This window comes from Mastigoproctus giganteus, chromosome 6 (assembly GCF_048544385.1).
Source record: "Mastigoproctus giganteus isolate SK-2022 chromosome 6, ASM4854438v1, whole genome shotgun sequence".
Taxonomy (NCBI): Eukaryota; Metazoa; Arthropoda; class Arachnida; order Uropygi; family Thelyphonidae; genus Mastigoproctus; species Mastigoproctus giganteus.
In genome coordinates, this window is record NC_143580.1 from 17,094,335 (window position 1) to 17,113,416 (window position 19,082).

The 19,082-nt window shown below is 39.4% G+C and overlaps 1 protein-coding gene across 10 annotated transcripts in view; it reads left to right on the forward strand.

Moving 5' to 3' along the window:
• The window catches only part of LOC150084011 (serine/threonine-protein kinase MARK1), a 343,303-nt gene extending 324,626 nt beyond the window's left edge, over positions 1-18,677 (forward strand). For all 10 annotated transcript variants that reach the window (XM_090375845.1, XM_090375847.1, XM_090375850.1 and 7 more), the window contains one exon: positions 17,370-18,677. In XM_090375845.1, the coding sequence (XP_090231971.1) occupies positions 17,370-17,694 (325 nt within the window). In that variant the 3' untranslated portion in view covers positions 17,695-18,677. The remainder of the gene's footprint in view (positions 1-17,369) is intronic.
• The last annotated feature ends 405 nt before the right edge of the window (positions 18,678-19,082 follow it).

A 19,082-nucleotide genomic window follows, 5' to 3' on the forward strand; every position in this document is an offset into this window, starting at 1 on the left:
GCGAGATTTCTTTTCTTCTTTTCCTTCGTCAGATTACTCTTTCAAAACTTCTGATGTCAACTTTTGCTCTGATCGTGTCAGTGAAATTATTCTTGTAGGAATGGAATCCTTTATTCTACACTCCACTTTGAAATCTCGTTGTTTATCTAAACCTTGGTTTTCCAATAAATGTGCTAAGGCTGTTCAAGAGAAGAACATTGCATATCGTAATTGGCTTGTTTCCAATTCTTCATTTTCATTTTCTCCCTATGCCAAAGCTCGCAACAATTGTAAAGCCGTTATTAATCAGTCCAAACTAGATTTTGAACAGGCTAAGAGTAGAAAACTTTCTTCAAAAACTTGTCCAAATGGTAGCCGAGAATTCTAGTTTTTTGGCCAAAGCTATTAGCTGCAACTTTTCCCCATCCCTGTTCCCACCTCTGTCAAAACTAGATGGTTCTGTTGTCACTTCAGCCAAGGATAAAGCTGATCTGCTAGCAGCCCACTTTTCTTCCAGCTCATGTATTAATGATCTTGGTAAAACACCTCCCACCATTCCCAACACGCTCCATTCAATGCCTCCTGTGGTCTTCCATCAAAAGGATATCAGAAGGATTTTGATGAATCTTGATGCTAAGAAAGCTCCAGGTCCTGATGGTATTTCTCCACTTGTTCTCAAAACCTGTGGTCCTGAACTTACTCCTATTCTTTGCCGCCTTTTTTCACTTTCTTATTCCAAAGGTGTTTTTCCTTCTGCTTGGAAATTTGCTCATATCCAGCCAGTTCCTAAAAAGGGTGACAAATCCCTCCCATCCAATTATCGTTCCCATTGCAATTACGTCTACTCTTTCTAAAGTAATGGAGAAATCAATTAACCGCCAACTCTTAAACTACCTAGAAACTTTCTGTTTGATCAACTATCGCCAGTATGGATTCCGTCAGTGTCGATCCACTGGTGATATTCTGGCTTATGTTACCCATTTATGGACTAATTCAATGGAAAAGTTCGGTGAAACACAAGTAGTTACTCTTGACATCTCAAAGGCTTTTGATCGTGTTTGGCATAAAGGTCTTCTAAACAAGCTTCCATCTTATGGTTTGCCAACTGTTTTTTTGGTTATCCAGTTTTCTCTCTGATCACTCACTGATGGTGATGGCAGATGGCTCTCTGTCTTCTAACTTCTCCACTAATGCTGGTGTCTCCCAAGGTTCAGTTCTTTCCCCCACTCTTTTCCTCTTGTATATTAATGACCTTCTTCCATTGACCGGAAATCCTATCCATAGTTTTGCCGATGATAGCACATTGCATTCCACTTTCCATTTCGAGAAACCTTTTCCTGCTCAATCAGCTTTCAACTTCTCGAAAATCTGCTACCAATTCCTTAATTGCTGATCTTCAGGTAATTCTCCAGTGGGGCAAAGACAACTTAGTTGATTTCAACCCTTCTAAAACTCAGTCTTGTCTTATATCTCACAAAAAGGATTCTTCTGCTCCTATGCTTATCTTTAGGGATACTCCGATTTCTAGGCAAAATGATATATCTCTTTTGGGGATTACCCTGACTTCTAATCTCTCTTGGCACAAGCACATTACAAATATTGTTTTCTCTGCATCTAAAAAAACTTGGTTTTCTCTTTCGCTCTCGACGTTACTTTTCTTCCAAACAGCTGCTCACTCTGTATAAAAAATCAAATCTGCCCTGCCATGGAATATTGTTCCCACGTCTGGGGTGGCGCCCCCAAAACCTCTCTCAGGCTTCTTGATTCCATTCAGAAGAGGGCAGTTATGTTAATTAATGATTCACCTGTAACAGAGTCTCTCCACTTGCTTTCTCATAGACGTACTGTTTCTGCTGCATGCCTCTTCTACAGATACTTCCATGGGTACTGTTCTTCTGAATTGGCTTCTATAATTCCCGCTCTCTCTCTTTCAAAACAGTCCGTGCCGCCACCAGCGACCATCCATTTACTGTCCAACTTCAAATCCACAGAACCAACTTTTCATCTTCCTCATTTATTCATTCAACAGCCGTTTTCTGGAACAACTTTCCTTCATACATATTTCCTGAAAATTACAATCTACAGAAGTTCAAGTCCAATGACAACAAATATCTTCTTTCGTCTTCTCAACCTCCAACCCAAGCACGGTACTAAGTACTATAGGTTCTAATACCTGTCGTGTTTGGGGTTCACATTAAAAAAAATATATATATATATATATATATATATATTTGAAAGAGAGGACTGAAATTCCTTCTGCAGTCCTCAATATGATTTTTAATATACAGCAGGCTCAATGTTTTATTGCCATAGATGTTAGTCTAGTGCTTAGTAAATTTTTTGCTAACAACTTTATTTTATGGACTAAATTAGTAATAGATATTATGAAAACAGTGTTTTGATTGCATTGTTATGAGAGTTTTATTACTGACAGTCTGCTGTTTGGTAGGGCTTTTTTTTTTTTTAATTATTATTTTGAAAATAAGTTACTTATTAGAGCACCTTATTACTGGTCTCTCTTTGGTTTTAACCACAGAGAGACCAGTAATAAGGTGATTTTAAACTGAAGAGCTTCACTTTTTGTGAAGATTTTCAGTTTAAAATATTGGCAATTTAGATTGGCTCTTGGATAATAATAGATTCTAAAGTTAGTCATAAGCTCAAGTCTTGTAGACCTTGACTCCAAAATAGAAGAAAGGAATGCAGAGATGCATGCTTTTATTAAATTAAACCCTCATTTTCTACTGCTTACTTTACATCATTAGTCTCCCTTTGTTTATCCTTTCTGCATGCCCATACCATCTTCATTTACCTTTCATTGGATATTTTTTACCCCAGGATTTTGTTTCAATTTTCCCATGGAAGTCTAGAGTTCAGATCCAAGAGTCGTTTCACGTTTTCATAGGTCATAATTGTGACTTAATCTTATTTAGGTGTCAGACAAGGAGAAAGAATTATTTCTCTTTGTCTGACACCTGAATGAGATTAAACAATTAGAAAATATTTTAATTTATATGTAATATCTGCTGCTAGTTAAGGTTCGACTGTTTGGTCATTTAGTAGCCTCTTCAATTTGGCCTGTGTTAGCAGAAGAATACAGTGTTCTTAATAATATTTGTTTTATGTTTCTTCAATAATTGGTAGAATGACATGATTGACTGTGAATTGTTTGGTGAATTGCTGCTTTAAAAAAGACAGTTAATATCCTGGTAAAGATGAAGTGTGTTGCCCTTCAGTCTATTACCATGAAGGATTCTTCAAAACCAGCTCCTTGACGTGGGCACCTGTACGTGGTGAGGGGACCTTCCAGTGATGCTGCTGATCTTCCAGCATCACTGGGATCCAACACCCATACCTTGGTTCCAGGGTTACATCATTGGAATCCGGCATGTGCAGCCGTGCTCCGTGACCCGTGGAAACTCAGAAAGGGGGATCCTGGTGGTTGAGGGGCCTAGCCTTGATACACCACTTTGGTCCCTGCTTCGACAAGACGGGTGGTCCCGGACTGGCCCGATGAATCAATCGGCGAGTGGTTCTTACTGCTTGGGTCAACTGCATTCCAATAAGTCTCCCTCCCTTTGGTCCTGGGACGGGATCAAGGCTTATTGTGGGTATGGTGCTCCTAAGCGAACTTGGCGTCCCATTCGTGTACTGCGTACACGAATGGGACGCCAAGTTCGCTTAGGAGCACCATACCCACAACAAGTTCGCTCACGAGTGGGTGTCCCCTTGTAGGGCTCCGTGGTGGGTGAAGTACTTATTTTTATTACTCGTGTGAGTAATTTAAATTCTATTTCTTTTGGGGCCCCAGAAGAAATAGAATTTAAATTAGAACATCCCCAGGACAGGGGATGTTCTAAATGCTCTAGTAGCAATACGGATGGCTTGGTTGTGAACAGGGTCCAGCCACCTAAGTACGCTGTTTCTAGCTGATGCGTACACTTGGGACCCATCGGACAAGCGCACGATAGAGGCTGAGTAAAGTGGAGAAGTCTGCTCCCCATTTATCGGAGTAAATAGCACATAGGAGATTCAAACCTTTTGTGCACTTTGTCCGCAGTTGATGGATATAGGGTGAAAATGTCAACTTATTGTCGAAAATGAGCCCCAAGAATTTTGTCTCGGGTGCTACCGGAATGTCCGAGTTTAAGTTCTTGTTCAGGGTGAAGGTTCTGTTTGCTACAAAAGTGTATGCAGAGTCTTCTGTGGCAAGAACCTAAAACCATTAGTCACTACCCAAGAATTGATGTGGTCAATGGCATGATGCAATTGTCTTTCAATGACCCTCATATTGCATGACTGCAAAAAGATGCTAAAGTCGTCTACAAAGAGGGCACTGTTTACAGTTGGAGGAAGTTGTTCAGTTATAGAGTTAACTTTAACAGCAAAAAGCATAACTTAAAACTGATTTCTTGTGGAACTCCCTCTTCTTGGCAGAATGGCCAAGAAAGGGTGGATCCTACACGAACTTGGAAAGACCGGTCTGCAAGGAAGTTTTTAATAAAGAGGGCAATGTGTCCCCTAAGACCAAAGTTACATATGTCTTTTAAAATTCCATATCTCCAAGCCATGTCATACGCTTTTTCCATATCAAAGAAAACCGACACCTGGTGCTCACGTTTCAGGAAAGCATCACATATAGATGTTTCCAAGCGGATTAAATGGTCAAGTGTTGACCTGTTCCTTTGGAAGCCACATTGTATCCTGGAAAGGAGGTTAGCTTCTAAATATGCCGACCGGGCTAGCCAGGTGGGTAAAGTGCCTGCCTCGCAACCCAAAGGTCGCGGGTTCGAATCCCGCCTCGGGCTTGGATCAAAGTACTGCAAAAACCTTGGGAGGTGCACTATGGCCACAGAAGCCGATGCGCCAACAACTACCAAAAAAAAAAAAAGCTTCTAAATACCACAAAAGACGAGCATTGACCATTCTTTCCAGGATCTTGCACAAGCAGCTTGTCAGAGCAATGGGACGGTAATTATTTGATATTTCTGGATCCTTTCCTGGTTTTGGAAAGGGAAGGATGGTTGCCATATGCCATGAGTCTGGAAATGTCTCTTCAATATAGATTCTATTATAGAGACAGAGCAAACAATCCATGGATTCCGATCATCTCATAATGGATGTCGTCTGGCCCAACAGCACTCACACCTTGGATAGTAAGAGTGCTGCTTTCAGCTCCCACTGTGTAAAAGGCTGATTGTATTCCTCGCAATTGTTAGAGGACAGCTTTAGGTGATGTTTTTCTGATCTTTGTTTGATCGCGAGGAACTCTGGGGGGGGTATGATGTTTTTGAAGACACTTTAGCGAATGTCTCCCCGAGAGTATTTGCAATTGCAGTTAGATCTGCAATTATACATCCATTATGTTCCAGGATCGATGAAGGGTGTGAGGTGTATTTGCCCTTCATTTTCCAAACTTTGTCCCAGATGGCTTTGGGATTGGCAGCCCATGTAAGTGAAGATGAAAATTTGATCCAAGATTCTATTTGGCTCTGACGTCTAATTTACCGTGCTTTGGCATGTGCACATTTGAAGGTTATTAAATTATCTATGGTGGGGTAATGACGAAATATTCCCCATGCTTTGTTTTGAGCCTTCCTAGCTGCTGTGTATTCTCCATTCCACCATGGTTTTGGATAGCGTGGAAAGCGGGACGATGTCCTTGGAATGGCAACTGACACTGCCTGGACCATACTTTCTGTGATGTGCTTTACTGACTCATTAATTGGCTCCTGGCCGACTGTAGTGGTATTTCATCATCAGTTGCCAAATGATGAAAGGCATTCCGGTCGGCGTGATCGATCTTCCAATGTGGTATCCTCGACTGGTGACATTGTCTCCCATTATAAATGGTGAATAACACCGGGAAGTGATCACTACCATAAAGGTTTTCTTCAACCTCCCATGTACTCAGAGGCAGGAGGGAAGCAGAGCATATAGAAAGATCAATGACAGTAAATGTATGGGTAGCCATGTGGAAAAAGGTGTTAGATCCCACATTTAGAAGGGCCAGATCATTGTTTTCAAGCAATTGCTCAATAATTCAACCTCTTCTATTGATGTCAGAACCACCCCACAGAGTATTATGTTTATTGAAATCCGCTAATAGAAAAGGGGGTGGCAATTGCTTAATGAGATCATCAAGGTCTGCCTGGGCGGTGCTTTCCCAGGTGACAAATAAATGGAGCAAATAGTTAAAAGGAACCCTAGTGTAAGATGAACTGCTACAGCTTCTAGAATAGTGGTGAGAAGTATAGCTTGAAAGGGAGTGTGGTTATTCACAAGGATAGCGACTCCTCCGTGGCCAGGTCCATCCTCAACTCTGTCTCTGCGAATAACTGAGCAGTTACGTAAGTAAGGGTCCTCATTTGCCTTTAAATACGTCTCCTGTAAGCAAGTTGGTTCATGCTTACTCAGGAGAGCCTTGATGTCATCTCTATTTCTATGGAATCTACGGCAATTCCATTGTAGAAATTTAAATGTACCCATTATTTAGATTTATTGGGTCCGTCTGGTGGCTTCTGAAGGGCTGGGGGCTTCATTTTCTCAGTCCTGGGTTTATCTCTCTTTGGAAAGCCTGGATGTTGGCCTGCATCCATTTCTTCTTCTTTCGCAAAGAGTTCCAGGACAGATTCGTCCTGTACCTCCTTATCTTCGACATCCATTGTCTCTTGGATCGTAGATGCCTGTTCCCCTTTCTTCAGAGTTTCTTTAGCAGTGTTTTAGAAGGCTGGAGCACTAGGAGGTACGGATATAGGAGTGGCAGCTGATTGTGATTTTTGGGTGGGCTTTTGGGAACTTAATAAATAGTGCACAATGGGGGTAAATGACTCCCTTGGTAGAATACTCATATCGGTCTGAGTACCAATGGTACTTTTCCCAGAAGCTTTCTGGGCGTGGTGCTATTTATTGGTTGGATGTGTTTTCTGGCCTCCTGATAGGAGATGTTTAGCTCTGTTTTTAGTCTCTGAATTTCCTTTTCATCTTTCCACCGCTGGCATGTTCGGGAATATGCAGGGTGTTCTCCTTGGCAGTTAGTACAACTTGGCTTAGAAGCTAAACATTCCTTGCCCTCATGGTCTTTAGCACCACAGCGAGCACAGGCAGGGGTGCCACGACAAGCTGTTTGAGAGTGGCCATACTTTTTGTATTTAAAACATCTCAGTGGGTTCGGGATGTAAATCCTCACTGGGCAGTTTAAATAGCCTGCTTTTATGGAACTTGGAGGCCGTAGGGTATTGAATGTTAGGATGAGAACTCAGGTAGGGACGAGATTCCCATCCTTCTGCATCGATATTCTTTTGACAGCTGTCACTCCTTGGTCTTAGGGGACACATTGCCCTCTTTATTAAAAACTTCCTTGCAGACCGGTCTTTCCAAGTTCGTGTAGGATCCACCCTTTCTTGGCCATTCTGCCAAGAAGAGGGAGTTCCACAAGAAATCAGTTTTAAGTTATGCTTTTTGCTGTTAAAGTTAACTCTATAACTGAACAACTTCCTCCAACTGTAAACAGTGCCCTCTTTGTATACAACTTTAGCATCTTTTTGCAGTCATGCAATATGAGGGTCATTGAAAGACAATTGCATCATGCCATTGACCACATCAATTCTTGGGTAGTGACTAATGGTTTTAGGTTCTTGCCACAGAAGACTCTGCATACACTTTTGTAGCAAACAGAACCTTCACCCTGAACAAGAACTTAAACTCGGACATTCCGGTAGCACCCGAGACAAAATTCTTGGGGCTCATTTTCGACAATAAGTTGACATTTTCACCCTATATCCATCAACTGCGGACAAAGTGCACAAAAGGTTTGAATCTCCTATGTGCTATTTACTCCGATAAATGGGGAGCAGACTTCTCCACTTTACTCAGCCTCTATCGTGCGCTTGTCCGATGGGTCCCAAGTGTACGCATCAGCTAGAAACAGCGTACTTAGGTGGCTGGACAACCCTGTTCACAACCAAGCCATCCGTATTGCTACTGGAGCATTTAGAACATCCCCTGTCCGGAGTTTATATGTTGAAGCAAAATATACCTTTAAATTAAAATCCCTGCCAGACAACCCTACGTGGACATCCATTTTCAACCCACAATGGAAAAATCTATATAACACTCGTCAGATTGCCAACCGGCCTTTTGGTATCCGTGTCCAGGAGCTGCTCAGAGAGCTCTACATTATGGTAGACAATGTTGCCTAGTCACCAAGGCAACCACTTCCACCCTGGCATGCTTGCTTACCATCATGCGACTTCTCTATTAAAAATTGGGGTAAGTCCATAACTCCATCTTCTGTCTACCAACAACTCTACGCTGCCCACCGAGCCGAATATTCTGACTTCATGTGGCGCCGCCTTAGCCAGGTGGGAAGGAGCAGCACTGCGTAGCACATGCTTCTTGATTAGACCGGGGTTCGAGCCCGTCACCACCAAATACGGAGGATGGGGAAAGGTCAGGGAATGACCACCGCATATACCGGAGCAATATGGCCTTAGTTGCTAATGCTCCTAAAAACCAAACAACAACAACAACAGACTTCATGCCTGTCTTCACTGATACTCGAAGTTGGAGTTGTCTGTCGAATCTGCTGCTATCTTTCCAGGTCGTTCTATGTCTGGAAAGATTCCCCAAGAATGCATTGTATATACAGCTGAGTTGTATGCTATAGAGTTAGCCTTGCACCACATTCAAACCCATAAGTATCAAAAGTGTATGGTGTACACTGACTCTCTATGTACGCTGCAGGCTTTATCGGATATGAGGTATAATCCTCATCCATTTGTGACCCAGATTCAACAGACGCTACACTCTGCCTGAGTGTTCTTTCGACATTCGTTTCTGCTGGATTCCAAACCATATTGGGATCGGGGGAAATGAACTGGCAGATGCTGTGGCCAGATCACCAGAACCCCACAACATTTATTGCCTGTTAGTCCCCTATACAGACTACAGGCAGCTAATACACACTAAATTGCTCTCCCAATAGCAACAATCCTGGCTCGAGCAAGTCACAAATAAGCTCTATCAGATAAAGCCTGTAATCCGACACTGGCAGTCTAGTCTGCACAAGATTCGCAGAGAGGAAGTTGTTCTAGCTCGCCTCCGCGTAGGACACAGTCATCTTAGACATACTTTTCTGCTGAGGGCAGATGACTGTCCTATGTGTGAGTACCGTGACACCATTTTAAGTATTCATCACATTTTAATCGCGTGTCCACGTTTTAGACACGAACGTGATTTTTATTTTACTGCTTTTAGTCATCTGGCTGAGCCTTATACACTCAGTCAGATTTTATCCGACAGTGACCATGTGTCTGCTGTTTTTTGCTATTTAAAATTAGTAAATGTTTTTACTCGTATTTAAAATTTAACTTTTATTGTTATCTCTTTGTTGATATGTTTTACTTTTATACTTTTTATATCTATGTTTTTATATCTCGACATGGTGGCTTAACTAATTAGGTCACTGAATGTTTAACTTTCTATATATGACCTGGATTTGGCGCATTATATCTTTAGTTGCTAATGCATCCATAAAATTCAAATCAAATCAAAATCTTCAAAACCAGTGGTGTTCTAATCCTGTACGTAAGCCATCATTTTGTAGACTGAAGAAGTGTAGCTACTACTTCATTAATACTATTGTTGAGCTAATTAACACTTTGCAATTAGTCAGGACTTTTGGTACCTGAATAATGAGTACTGGGGCATTATCACATCATTGCTAATTGCCAATGAAGATGATTATCCATGTTCTGTAACCCCTTCCATCCCAGTTTTCTAATGGTTACTGCCATGTATTGTCCTGTGCGGGAACTCCCCAACTTACGTAATACACGACTTAGTGAAATTCGACTTTACGTAAGTGTTTGCTGGCTGGTGCAAACCTAAAAAAATCGCGGAAACATATTTTGCATCCCTTAGGAATAAATGGAGGTATTAATGTGAACCCAATAACACTTTTTTTTTTTCGTAATTTGTTCCAAGTCCTTGAAATTTAAATTTTGGTATATTACTAAGCTATTTATCTCTCTAAGAGGTCATATTTATAATGGAAATTGCACTAACCTTTCATCGTTTTCCTATGTTCCCATTATAAGAATCAATTTTGAACGCGATTGATTCAAATTTCAAAATTGAAAAATTTTGAAATTCAAATCAATATTTTCTGAAAAACGTTTCTGGAGGTCATGACCAAAAAACAATAAAAACAATTATGCACATTCTGGTTTATTGGGCTTTTCTGTTAGTGCATCTAATTATAAACAGGTAGTAAACTCGATGTTATTGTCTTGAATTACGGTTAAATTTGAGTGTCTGCAATTCTGCCCAGACACGATAGGAGGGAGTACATGATGAGAGCCTTGTCAATCAATTCGGCCCTGGAGGAAATGTGCAAGGCTTAAGGGGTAAAATTTTTTTTTCAGCCTGGTGCTTGTTAACAGGAGAGACTGCTTCTACAGGGATGGGATACACTTAAATAGAAAGGGTGCAAGAATGTTTGCTGATGCTATCGAGGCAGTGTTAGGTAGGTCGGAAAACTGCTAGCTTGGGAGATTCACAGACTAAAAGGTTAAAAGTAGCTGCAGGCAGAGGTGAAGGTGATTCTTGCACTACTTCTATTAGAATAAGAAGCGGCGTGGATCGAGGGGTGTTGGGGGTTTCAGGGACTCATGGCAATCATCGTGAAACAGGTGGGTATATGGGATGTGTTAGGGAAACTAATAATAAGAATAGATACATGTATACCAATGCTAGAAGTATAGTAAATAAATTTGATGAATTTGAGGTGTGTTGGTCAAGATATCAAAGGCAGATATTGATGGGATAGCAGAGACATGTTGTCACACAGATATAAGGAATGCAGAACTGGAATTTGGGGAGTACAATGTGTACAGAAAGGATAGACAGGATAGGAAGGGAAGAGGTGTTATGCTGTTAATTAAGAAAAACATAAAATCAAAAGAAGTGCATCCAGTTGATATAGATGGACAGTGCACTGTTGAGTCAGTTTGGTGTGACATGAGCGCTGCGAAAGCAAAAATAAGAGTAAGACTGTGTTATAGGCCTAATGACTCGAATGAGTACAATGAACAATTGTATAGAGAAATAGTGGGTTAGTAAATCAGAATGTCTTATAATGGGCGATTTTAACTTCCCAGATATAGACTGGAACTTATGGGTTGGTCACTTACACACTAGTAAGATTTTTGTGGATTTATTGGATGATTGTTTTCTGCAGCAGCATGTTCGAGAGGCAACCAGAGAGAGGGTAATGCTCTTGATCTGGTTATCAGAAGTGATCATTCATGTATTAAGAATTTGCAGATAAAGAAACGATTAGGTAGCAGTGATCACAGTGTACTGATGTGGAATTTGTTTAAAGTTATAATTAAAGATTTACTTAAAGAAATATTACCATATAATAAAAGAAGGGGTTTTTGCTTCCGTAAAGGTGACTATAGTGGTCTCAGACAGGTTTTAAATTCTGTACTGTGGGACCAACTGATGGTGTTACCAACAGTAAATTCTAAGTGGGAAGCATTCAAGGAATTAATAGTGGAAGCTCCGTAGCCGAGTGGTTAGGAGCGGGAGTGCAGTAGCACACGCTCTTTGAGTAGACCGGGGTTCAAGCCCCTGACTGCTGAATACGGTCGATCTGCCAACCTGCACTGGACCAGCGTGGCAGATTATGGTCCATTTCCCTCAGCATGAATTGTTGAGGAGGCTTCCATCCTACAGTGGGTTGATAATGGCTGCACTTTACCTTTTTTACCTATTAAGAAATATTGTTCAAAGTTTAGGCCTAAATAGTTGTCAAATGAACTAATGAGACTCGTGGCAGAGAAGAAAAATGCACGAGATGCATATAAATTATCAGGCAACAAAGAAACCTATGATATATATATATAAGCTAGTCTGTAATCAAGTCACAAAGGAGGTTAGGTGGGCGAAGGCAGATTACGAGAAATCTTTTGCAAAGGATGCTAAGAAAAACAGCAAGGATTTATTTACTTATATAAACTCTAAATGGAAGGGGATGAATCTGATTGGTCCACTTGATATCGATGGTTCGACTGTTGATGATCCTGCTCAGATAGCAAACAAACTGAATGAATATTTTGCATCTACATTCACACGTGAGGAGTTATTAAGGTTTGAAAATGCCACAAGGTTATCAAATTGTAACAGGGCGCTTAATGATTTTGTAATAACTGAGAGCAAAGTGGAGAAGAAATTGATAAAGTTAAACATAAGAAAAGCACCTGGGGTGGATGGGATCTATCCAGTTATATTAAAGGAAGCGGCAAAGGAAGTAAGCAAACCCTTAGCAATAATTATGAGAACATCCTTGGACTCAGGGGGGAGGTCCCCACGGACTGGAGATGTCCATATGTATCCCCAATTCACAAAGGGGGATCAAAAGGGTGACACTAGTAATTACAGACCAGTTAGTTTAACTTCTGTTCCGGGTAAAATATTGGAGTCACTGGTTAAAGATGCATTGCAGTATCATCTAGACAAGACCGCAGCAATAATTCAGACACAGCATGGGTTTGTTAAGGGAAAGTCTTGTCTGACAAATTTGATTGGTTATTATGATGTGGTTACAAAGGAACTGGATGCAATAAATAATTTTGATATCATAAACTTTGATTTCAGGAAAGCTTTTGACACTGTTGCGCATGGAAGACTACTGAAAAAATTGGAGCAGAATGGTATTAAGGGTAAGTTGCTACAATGGATAAAAGGATGTTGAGTGGGAGAAAACAGAGGGTGGTAATCAGTGGGTGCTGCTCTTCGTGGACTAATGTTATTAGTGGAGTCCCACATGGTTCGCTGTTGGGTCCACTGTTGTTTTGTATATTTATCAATGATATTGATGAAGATATATCAGGCTTAGTATCGAAGTTTGCAGATGATACAAAGGTTGGCAGGGTTGTTAATGACAGTAATGGCAGTGTGTTACTGCAACAGGATCTAGAAAATTTGGGCAGATGGGCTGAGAAGTGGCAACTGAGTTTAACATTGACCCAGAGAAACGTACCAACTCTGGTACTACACTTAAGGTGGTAGAAAATGAAAAAGACCTGGGCGTAATTGTGCAGTCAGATATGAAACTTCTGAGCAATGCAGACAGGCTGTGAGGGCAGGTCATGGGGTATTGTCAATGATATACAGGAATTTTGTTAGGAATTAAGTTCTGAAAATTGCAGCAGCTGGAGACTAAGCACCTGTGAGGTGATCTGATTGAGGTGTATAAGGCCGTGAATGGGTTGAGCACGCTGAATTCTGATGGGATTCTTCCACTTGTTCAGATTACGAATCTAAGGGGGCATAAATTGAAATTGAGGAAGGACAGATGTAGAATAGATGTGTGGAAATTTGCCATTAGCCAGTGGGCGGTTAATTGCTGGAACAAACTTCCATCTGTTGTTTTGGAAGTTGATAAGTTAAATAAATTTAAGGAGGAACTGAACAAATATTTAGAGGGGATTGTTTTGTATGTATTTTTTTTTTTTTTTTTTTTTTTTTTTGGGTGATGCTGCATAAGCTCATTCACTTGCTTTCTTGCATCACATGCCACTACTGCTATTGCATTTGTGATAATACTGATAACTGCAATTGTGTGGGTCTTTATGCTATTATGGTGGAATGTGTTCCCCTTCACTGAAATCTTCAATCATATAAGAAAACAAATTTTCAGAAACTTCTCTTCATTCCTATTTATGTATTACACTGGTGAAGGGAAAGAGACCAACAGCAAGTGCAAATGCTGGCATTGCCAGGAAACTAAACAAAATTGATTTAGAAATGAAGATGAAAATGATTAAGAATTATGAAGCAGGACAAAGTTTGTCATCTTTTGCAAGGTCTCACTGCTTCAACAGTGAATACTATTTTAAGGAACAGTGTGCATTTAAAAGAACATATCAAAGGATCAACGCACTTAAGATGAACAGTGATCACAAAGCAGCGTTCAGGTGCTATATCGAAGATGGAACGGCTTTTAATAATATGGATGGAAAAATCAGATTCAGAACCCCTGAATCCAATGGCCATTCAAGCAAAAGCAACAAGTATTTATAAAGTTGTTAAGGTTAAGTAACGGTTGCGGTGAGGTCGCCAGTGCTGATTTTCAGCTGCAGAGAAATTTTGTGACGTTTTGGAAAACATTATTGATGAAGGCAGCTATTCAATGCAGCAAATTTAACATTGACGAGACTGCTCTGTATTGGAAAAAAATGCCAGATTGAACATACATTGCCAAAGAGGAAAATACAATGCCAGGTTTCAAGGTGTCAAAAGATAGGGCCACATTCTTGCTTGGGGCTAATGCAGCAAGAGATTACAGATTAAAACCACTGCTTGTGTACCATTCTGGAAATCCTTGCGCATTTAAGTGCATCAATAAAGCCACCCTACCCATGCATTTCTAATTGAACCAGAGAGCATGGATAACAATCTCTCTCTCTCTCTCTTTGAGGATTGGCTTAAATGCTGCTTCATTCCCGAGATTGAAAAATATTGTGAAGACAACAACATTCCTTTCGAGATTTTGCTTCTATTACATAATGCTCCTAGACATCCATGCATCCAGATGATTTCAATTCGAATGTGAGAGTCATATTTCTACTGCCAAACACGACTCACTCATCCAACCTATGGATCAGGGTATTATTTCGAATTTAAATGCACACTATTTACACACATTTGCTCAGGCATTGTCTGAAGTAGACAATGAGAAAAATTTTACGTTAAGAGACTTGGAAATTACTAAAATTTGTTTAAATGCTGCATGGAAGAAAATATGCCTACGGCATGTAAAAGGCTTCAAATAATTTGAAAGAGACAAATTATATTAAGAGGTTACAGATAAGATTGTAATGGTTGCAGAGCTACTTCAGTTGGAGGTTGATGCCAAAAATGTGAAGGATTTAGAGGAAGAAGGGAAGGAATTATCTAACAAAGAAGTTATTGACTTGCAGGCAGCTATAGCAAAAGAAGAAAATGCTGATGAAGCTCAAGATGAACCAGTTGAGGAGCCAAGATGCTTCATCACCAGAAAGATGGCAATGGAGAGCTTTGAGAAGATTGATCTTGACAGCGGACGATTCTTAAAAGTTAACAGAGGAGTGAATGATATGCTTGCTTGCTACAAAGAAATCTACGATGAAAAGAAACAAGCCACTGTTGAGCCATCCATTAATATGTTCTTTCGTAAGGTTGAGTGGCCGACCTCTTCTAAATCTTCACAGCCCTCAACCTCTGCAGCGGCATACTTATCAGCTGAGAATGTCGATTCTGGCAATGATGCTAGAGAGGCAAAACTTACTGACGTTATGCATGGCTCCTTTTTTTGTAATTTTATAATTTTTAATTTTTTTTAAATTGCACGCTTGCAATTTTTCCTGCGCATGAGATAAAAAAGTGAATAAATACAATAAATAATTCTATTCACATGTTTGTCGAGCATTTCTTTTTTTGATTCACTCAATTCAGTGAGCACAGTTGCGAGTGCTGCACAAGCATGGGGGAAATTCCGACTTACATAGCATTCCATGGAACGCAACCCTTATGTAAGTCGGGTTCCTGTATGTGTATTATTTGTTTTTATATTTTTTTGGCAATAAAGGATATTTTATATATATAATTAACATAATTCTGTGACTTCTTGAGTTTGACTTTTTTACCTTGGAATATGTCAGAGGTAAATCTAATGTAATTAAGCTGTAAAAACTGACTGTCCACAAACAATAATTTTTTTTATATTCCCCCCCCCCTCTCATTAAGCATTCTCCCATCACATATGACAAGCCTGCTCCAGCCACTGATTTAAATTAAAGTGGGCTTCATTGAAAGCTGGCTGCATGCAGTTTAAAACATTTGGTATGTTGCCTAATATTTCCATTAATCAAGAAACAAACCTGCAGTTTTTGAAACTCTTTAACCATAATTTCCATTCCCTCTTATTTAATGTGGTGTGTTTATACCAAACTCAATAATTTTAGAAGTGATATACACAAAAATTATGGAGATTGTAATTTCTACTTTTTTAATATTCATTAACAGAAAACTTTCTGTTGCTATTCTGCAAAATACAGCAGAAGGCTAAAATGGCATGGTATTTTTGACCAGCCAATTTCTTAATATTTATAACATAATATTAACTGTGCATTTAATCTGTGCATTTAAAATTTTTAAATATGTGTAAAAATAAGCAGCTGAAATAGTTCATTATGTAAAATAGTCACTATATACACTTAGTGAACACTGAATTATGACCACCCCATCTGTAATAGACTATGCCGCAGAACATTGTACAGGCTCAACACAGGTCACTGTGCGACAGTTGATATCACACTACAACATGGGGAATGCAAGAACAATATTCCAAATGATGATTCAGTACACACTTGGAAATATGGGTTTCCACAACAGACAACCCAAGAGACACCCTCTTCTTATCACTGATTATCATTTATGGCGAATGCTGTGGTGTCAACAACATGCTGTTTGTATACTGGAGGGCCGGAAACAAGTGTGCCGGTTGGATGATTTTAAATACCAGGTGGAACACTGCGATGGATGCCTTCATGTCTGGTGCAAGCAGCAGAAGTCTATGGACCCATTGTGCATGGTGCCCACTGTCCAGGCAGGTGATGGTGGTTCCTTAATATGGGACATGTTTTGCCGGTGAGAATTAGGACCCCTAGTGCATAAGGACCAATGTTTCACTGGTCAGCTCTACCGACAGCTCCTTTTAGGAGACCGTGTGTGCCTTGCCAGGTTGATTTCCCCCCCAAAATACAGAAACAGGATCTTCCAAGACAATATGCTGTGTCATTGGGCTCACATGGTGTGCAAGTGCTTCAAGGAACACAGTGAAGATATCACCCATCTTGATTGATCTTCAAAATTTTCTTAACCTCAATCCAAGTGAACACCTGTGAGATGTCTTGGAATGGGAAGTGAGGTGTATGGACACATAACTGTCGTCTATTCTGACACTGTGGAAAGCCTTGCAGGCAACTTAGCCGCAGATCCCTATGAATATCTTTAGATTTCTAGTGGAGTCACTGCCTAGATGAATAGCGGCTGTTATCCATGTGAATGATGGCCCAACATGGTATCAGGTAGGTGGTCATAATTCAGTAATCACTCACTGTATATTCATTTAGTTTTGAATATTCATAACAACTATATTTATGAGAACTATATTTATGAGATGCCAAACTGACTTTCTCCAAAGTAAGTATATACTGATACTTATCTATATATAAAAAAAAACAATATATATATATATATATATATATATATATATACACACGCACATACATACATTATAATTGTTTTTTGTTTTTTGTTTTTTTTATTTCCTTTCCAAGGACAATGAATGATGATCAAGTAAAGCCACGTTCTCTAAGGTTTACCTGGAGCATGAAGACTACTTCTGCACGTGATCCAAATGAAATAATGTCAGAAATAAGAAAGGTGCTAGATAGAAATAACTGCGATTATGAGCAGAGAGAAAAATTTTTGTTACTGTGTGTATATGGAGATCCAAATACAGACTCTCTGGTACAGTGGGAAATAGAAGTGTGTAAATTACCCCGGCTCTCTTTGAATGGTGTTCGTTTCAAGCGCATTTCTGGCACTTCAATTGGCTTCAAAAACATTGCTTCTAAAATTGCTAATGAGTTGAAACTTTAAACTGGTATAGTGCAAATATACTTATCAAGAGCACACAACAGGCAGCTGTAAGTGAAATGACATAGACTGTTTTTATGAAGAATGCCACATGATTTGCTGGAAGAAGCAAGTTGCAGTCATCCTATTTGTAGTTGTGCTATTTAGTTGGTGGACTTAGAAACCTGTCTTGTATATTGTGTCACTTGTGATCTTGGGGTGGGAAGTGTGTAAATATCATTTAAGAACTCCTGAGAACGGAATGGAACAAGACATCCGTTTATTGTGTTGTTGTTTCAAGTTGCAAAACTATAGATGTACTGATAAAATTGCTATAACATTGTCACATAGCTTCATTCTTATTCAAAACTGGTTAGTTTCTTCTCATATGCTGTAGATAAATTGGCGAGTCTGTTAATATATGAATGCTTGAACCAATCCCTATTAGGATAGCAAAAAAATTCTGTAAATGTAGTCTGCTTCCCCCAGGTGCTTGTTTGTGAGATGGGGTGTTATCTATTGTTCATATACATACAGAATACACACGTGTGTATTTGTGTGTCTATCAAAATTACTCGCTTTCCTCTTTTTATTTTCCTTATGTTCTATAGCCAAATGAGCAGCAGACTGCCATCTTTGTTTTTTAGGTGAAAGTATTTAATAATTGAGTGTTCTGTTAAAGCTCATGAATAGTCATTTTGTGTATGTGTTCATGGATAGTTGCAGAAATAACTGAAAATGTAGGAAAATACAGAAATAACAGAAAATGTATTTTTGCACTTGAGCTAAGAATAGAAATTGGTTGAGTAGCAATAATTGCAACTTTTCTTAATTATTGTTAGTATTTTGCAGCATTTCGTATAATGGAATAAGCAAGACAGTTCGTTATTTAACACTACTCTCCTGAAAATTTTCAGCTTTTTTAATTATGGTATGTTTGCTACCTACAACTATCCATTTTGTTATATATTGTATACATACATGAATTATTCTTTACACTTTATTAAAAAAAAAAAAAAAAAAAGACTGGGGGGGGGGCAAAAAAAAAGACAGTCAACTAAAGGAATAAAGAAATTAAAAAAATTGGACACTTTCTTACATAACATTTTTCATGTGACAAGTTTATAGTGTTGCTCTTGAATGTTGAGCAGTCCAGTATTTAGTAATATTATTAAAATGCATATTTTGAAATATTTAAAAGTAGAAATTTTGTGATTTCAGATATTTGAAACAGTAATGTAAAGTAATTTGTGTGTAGCTGTGTACTTTGCTAAAAACAAAATCCCACATAACTGGTGTTCGTTAGATGGCAGTTTGCTGTTCTTATTTACTAAATTGATTTTGCTGTGGATTGATGCTTCCAGCAAAAGAGCTCAAGTTGGTAAGTCTGCTGCACTTGAAAAATATACTTG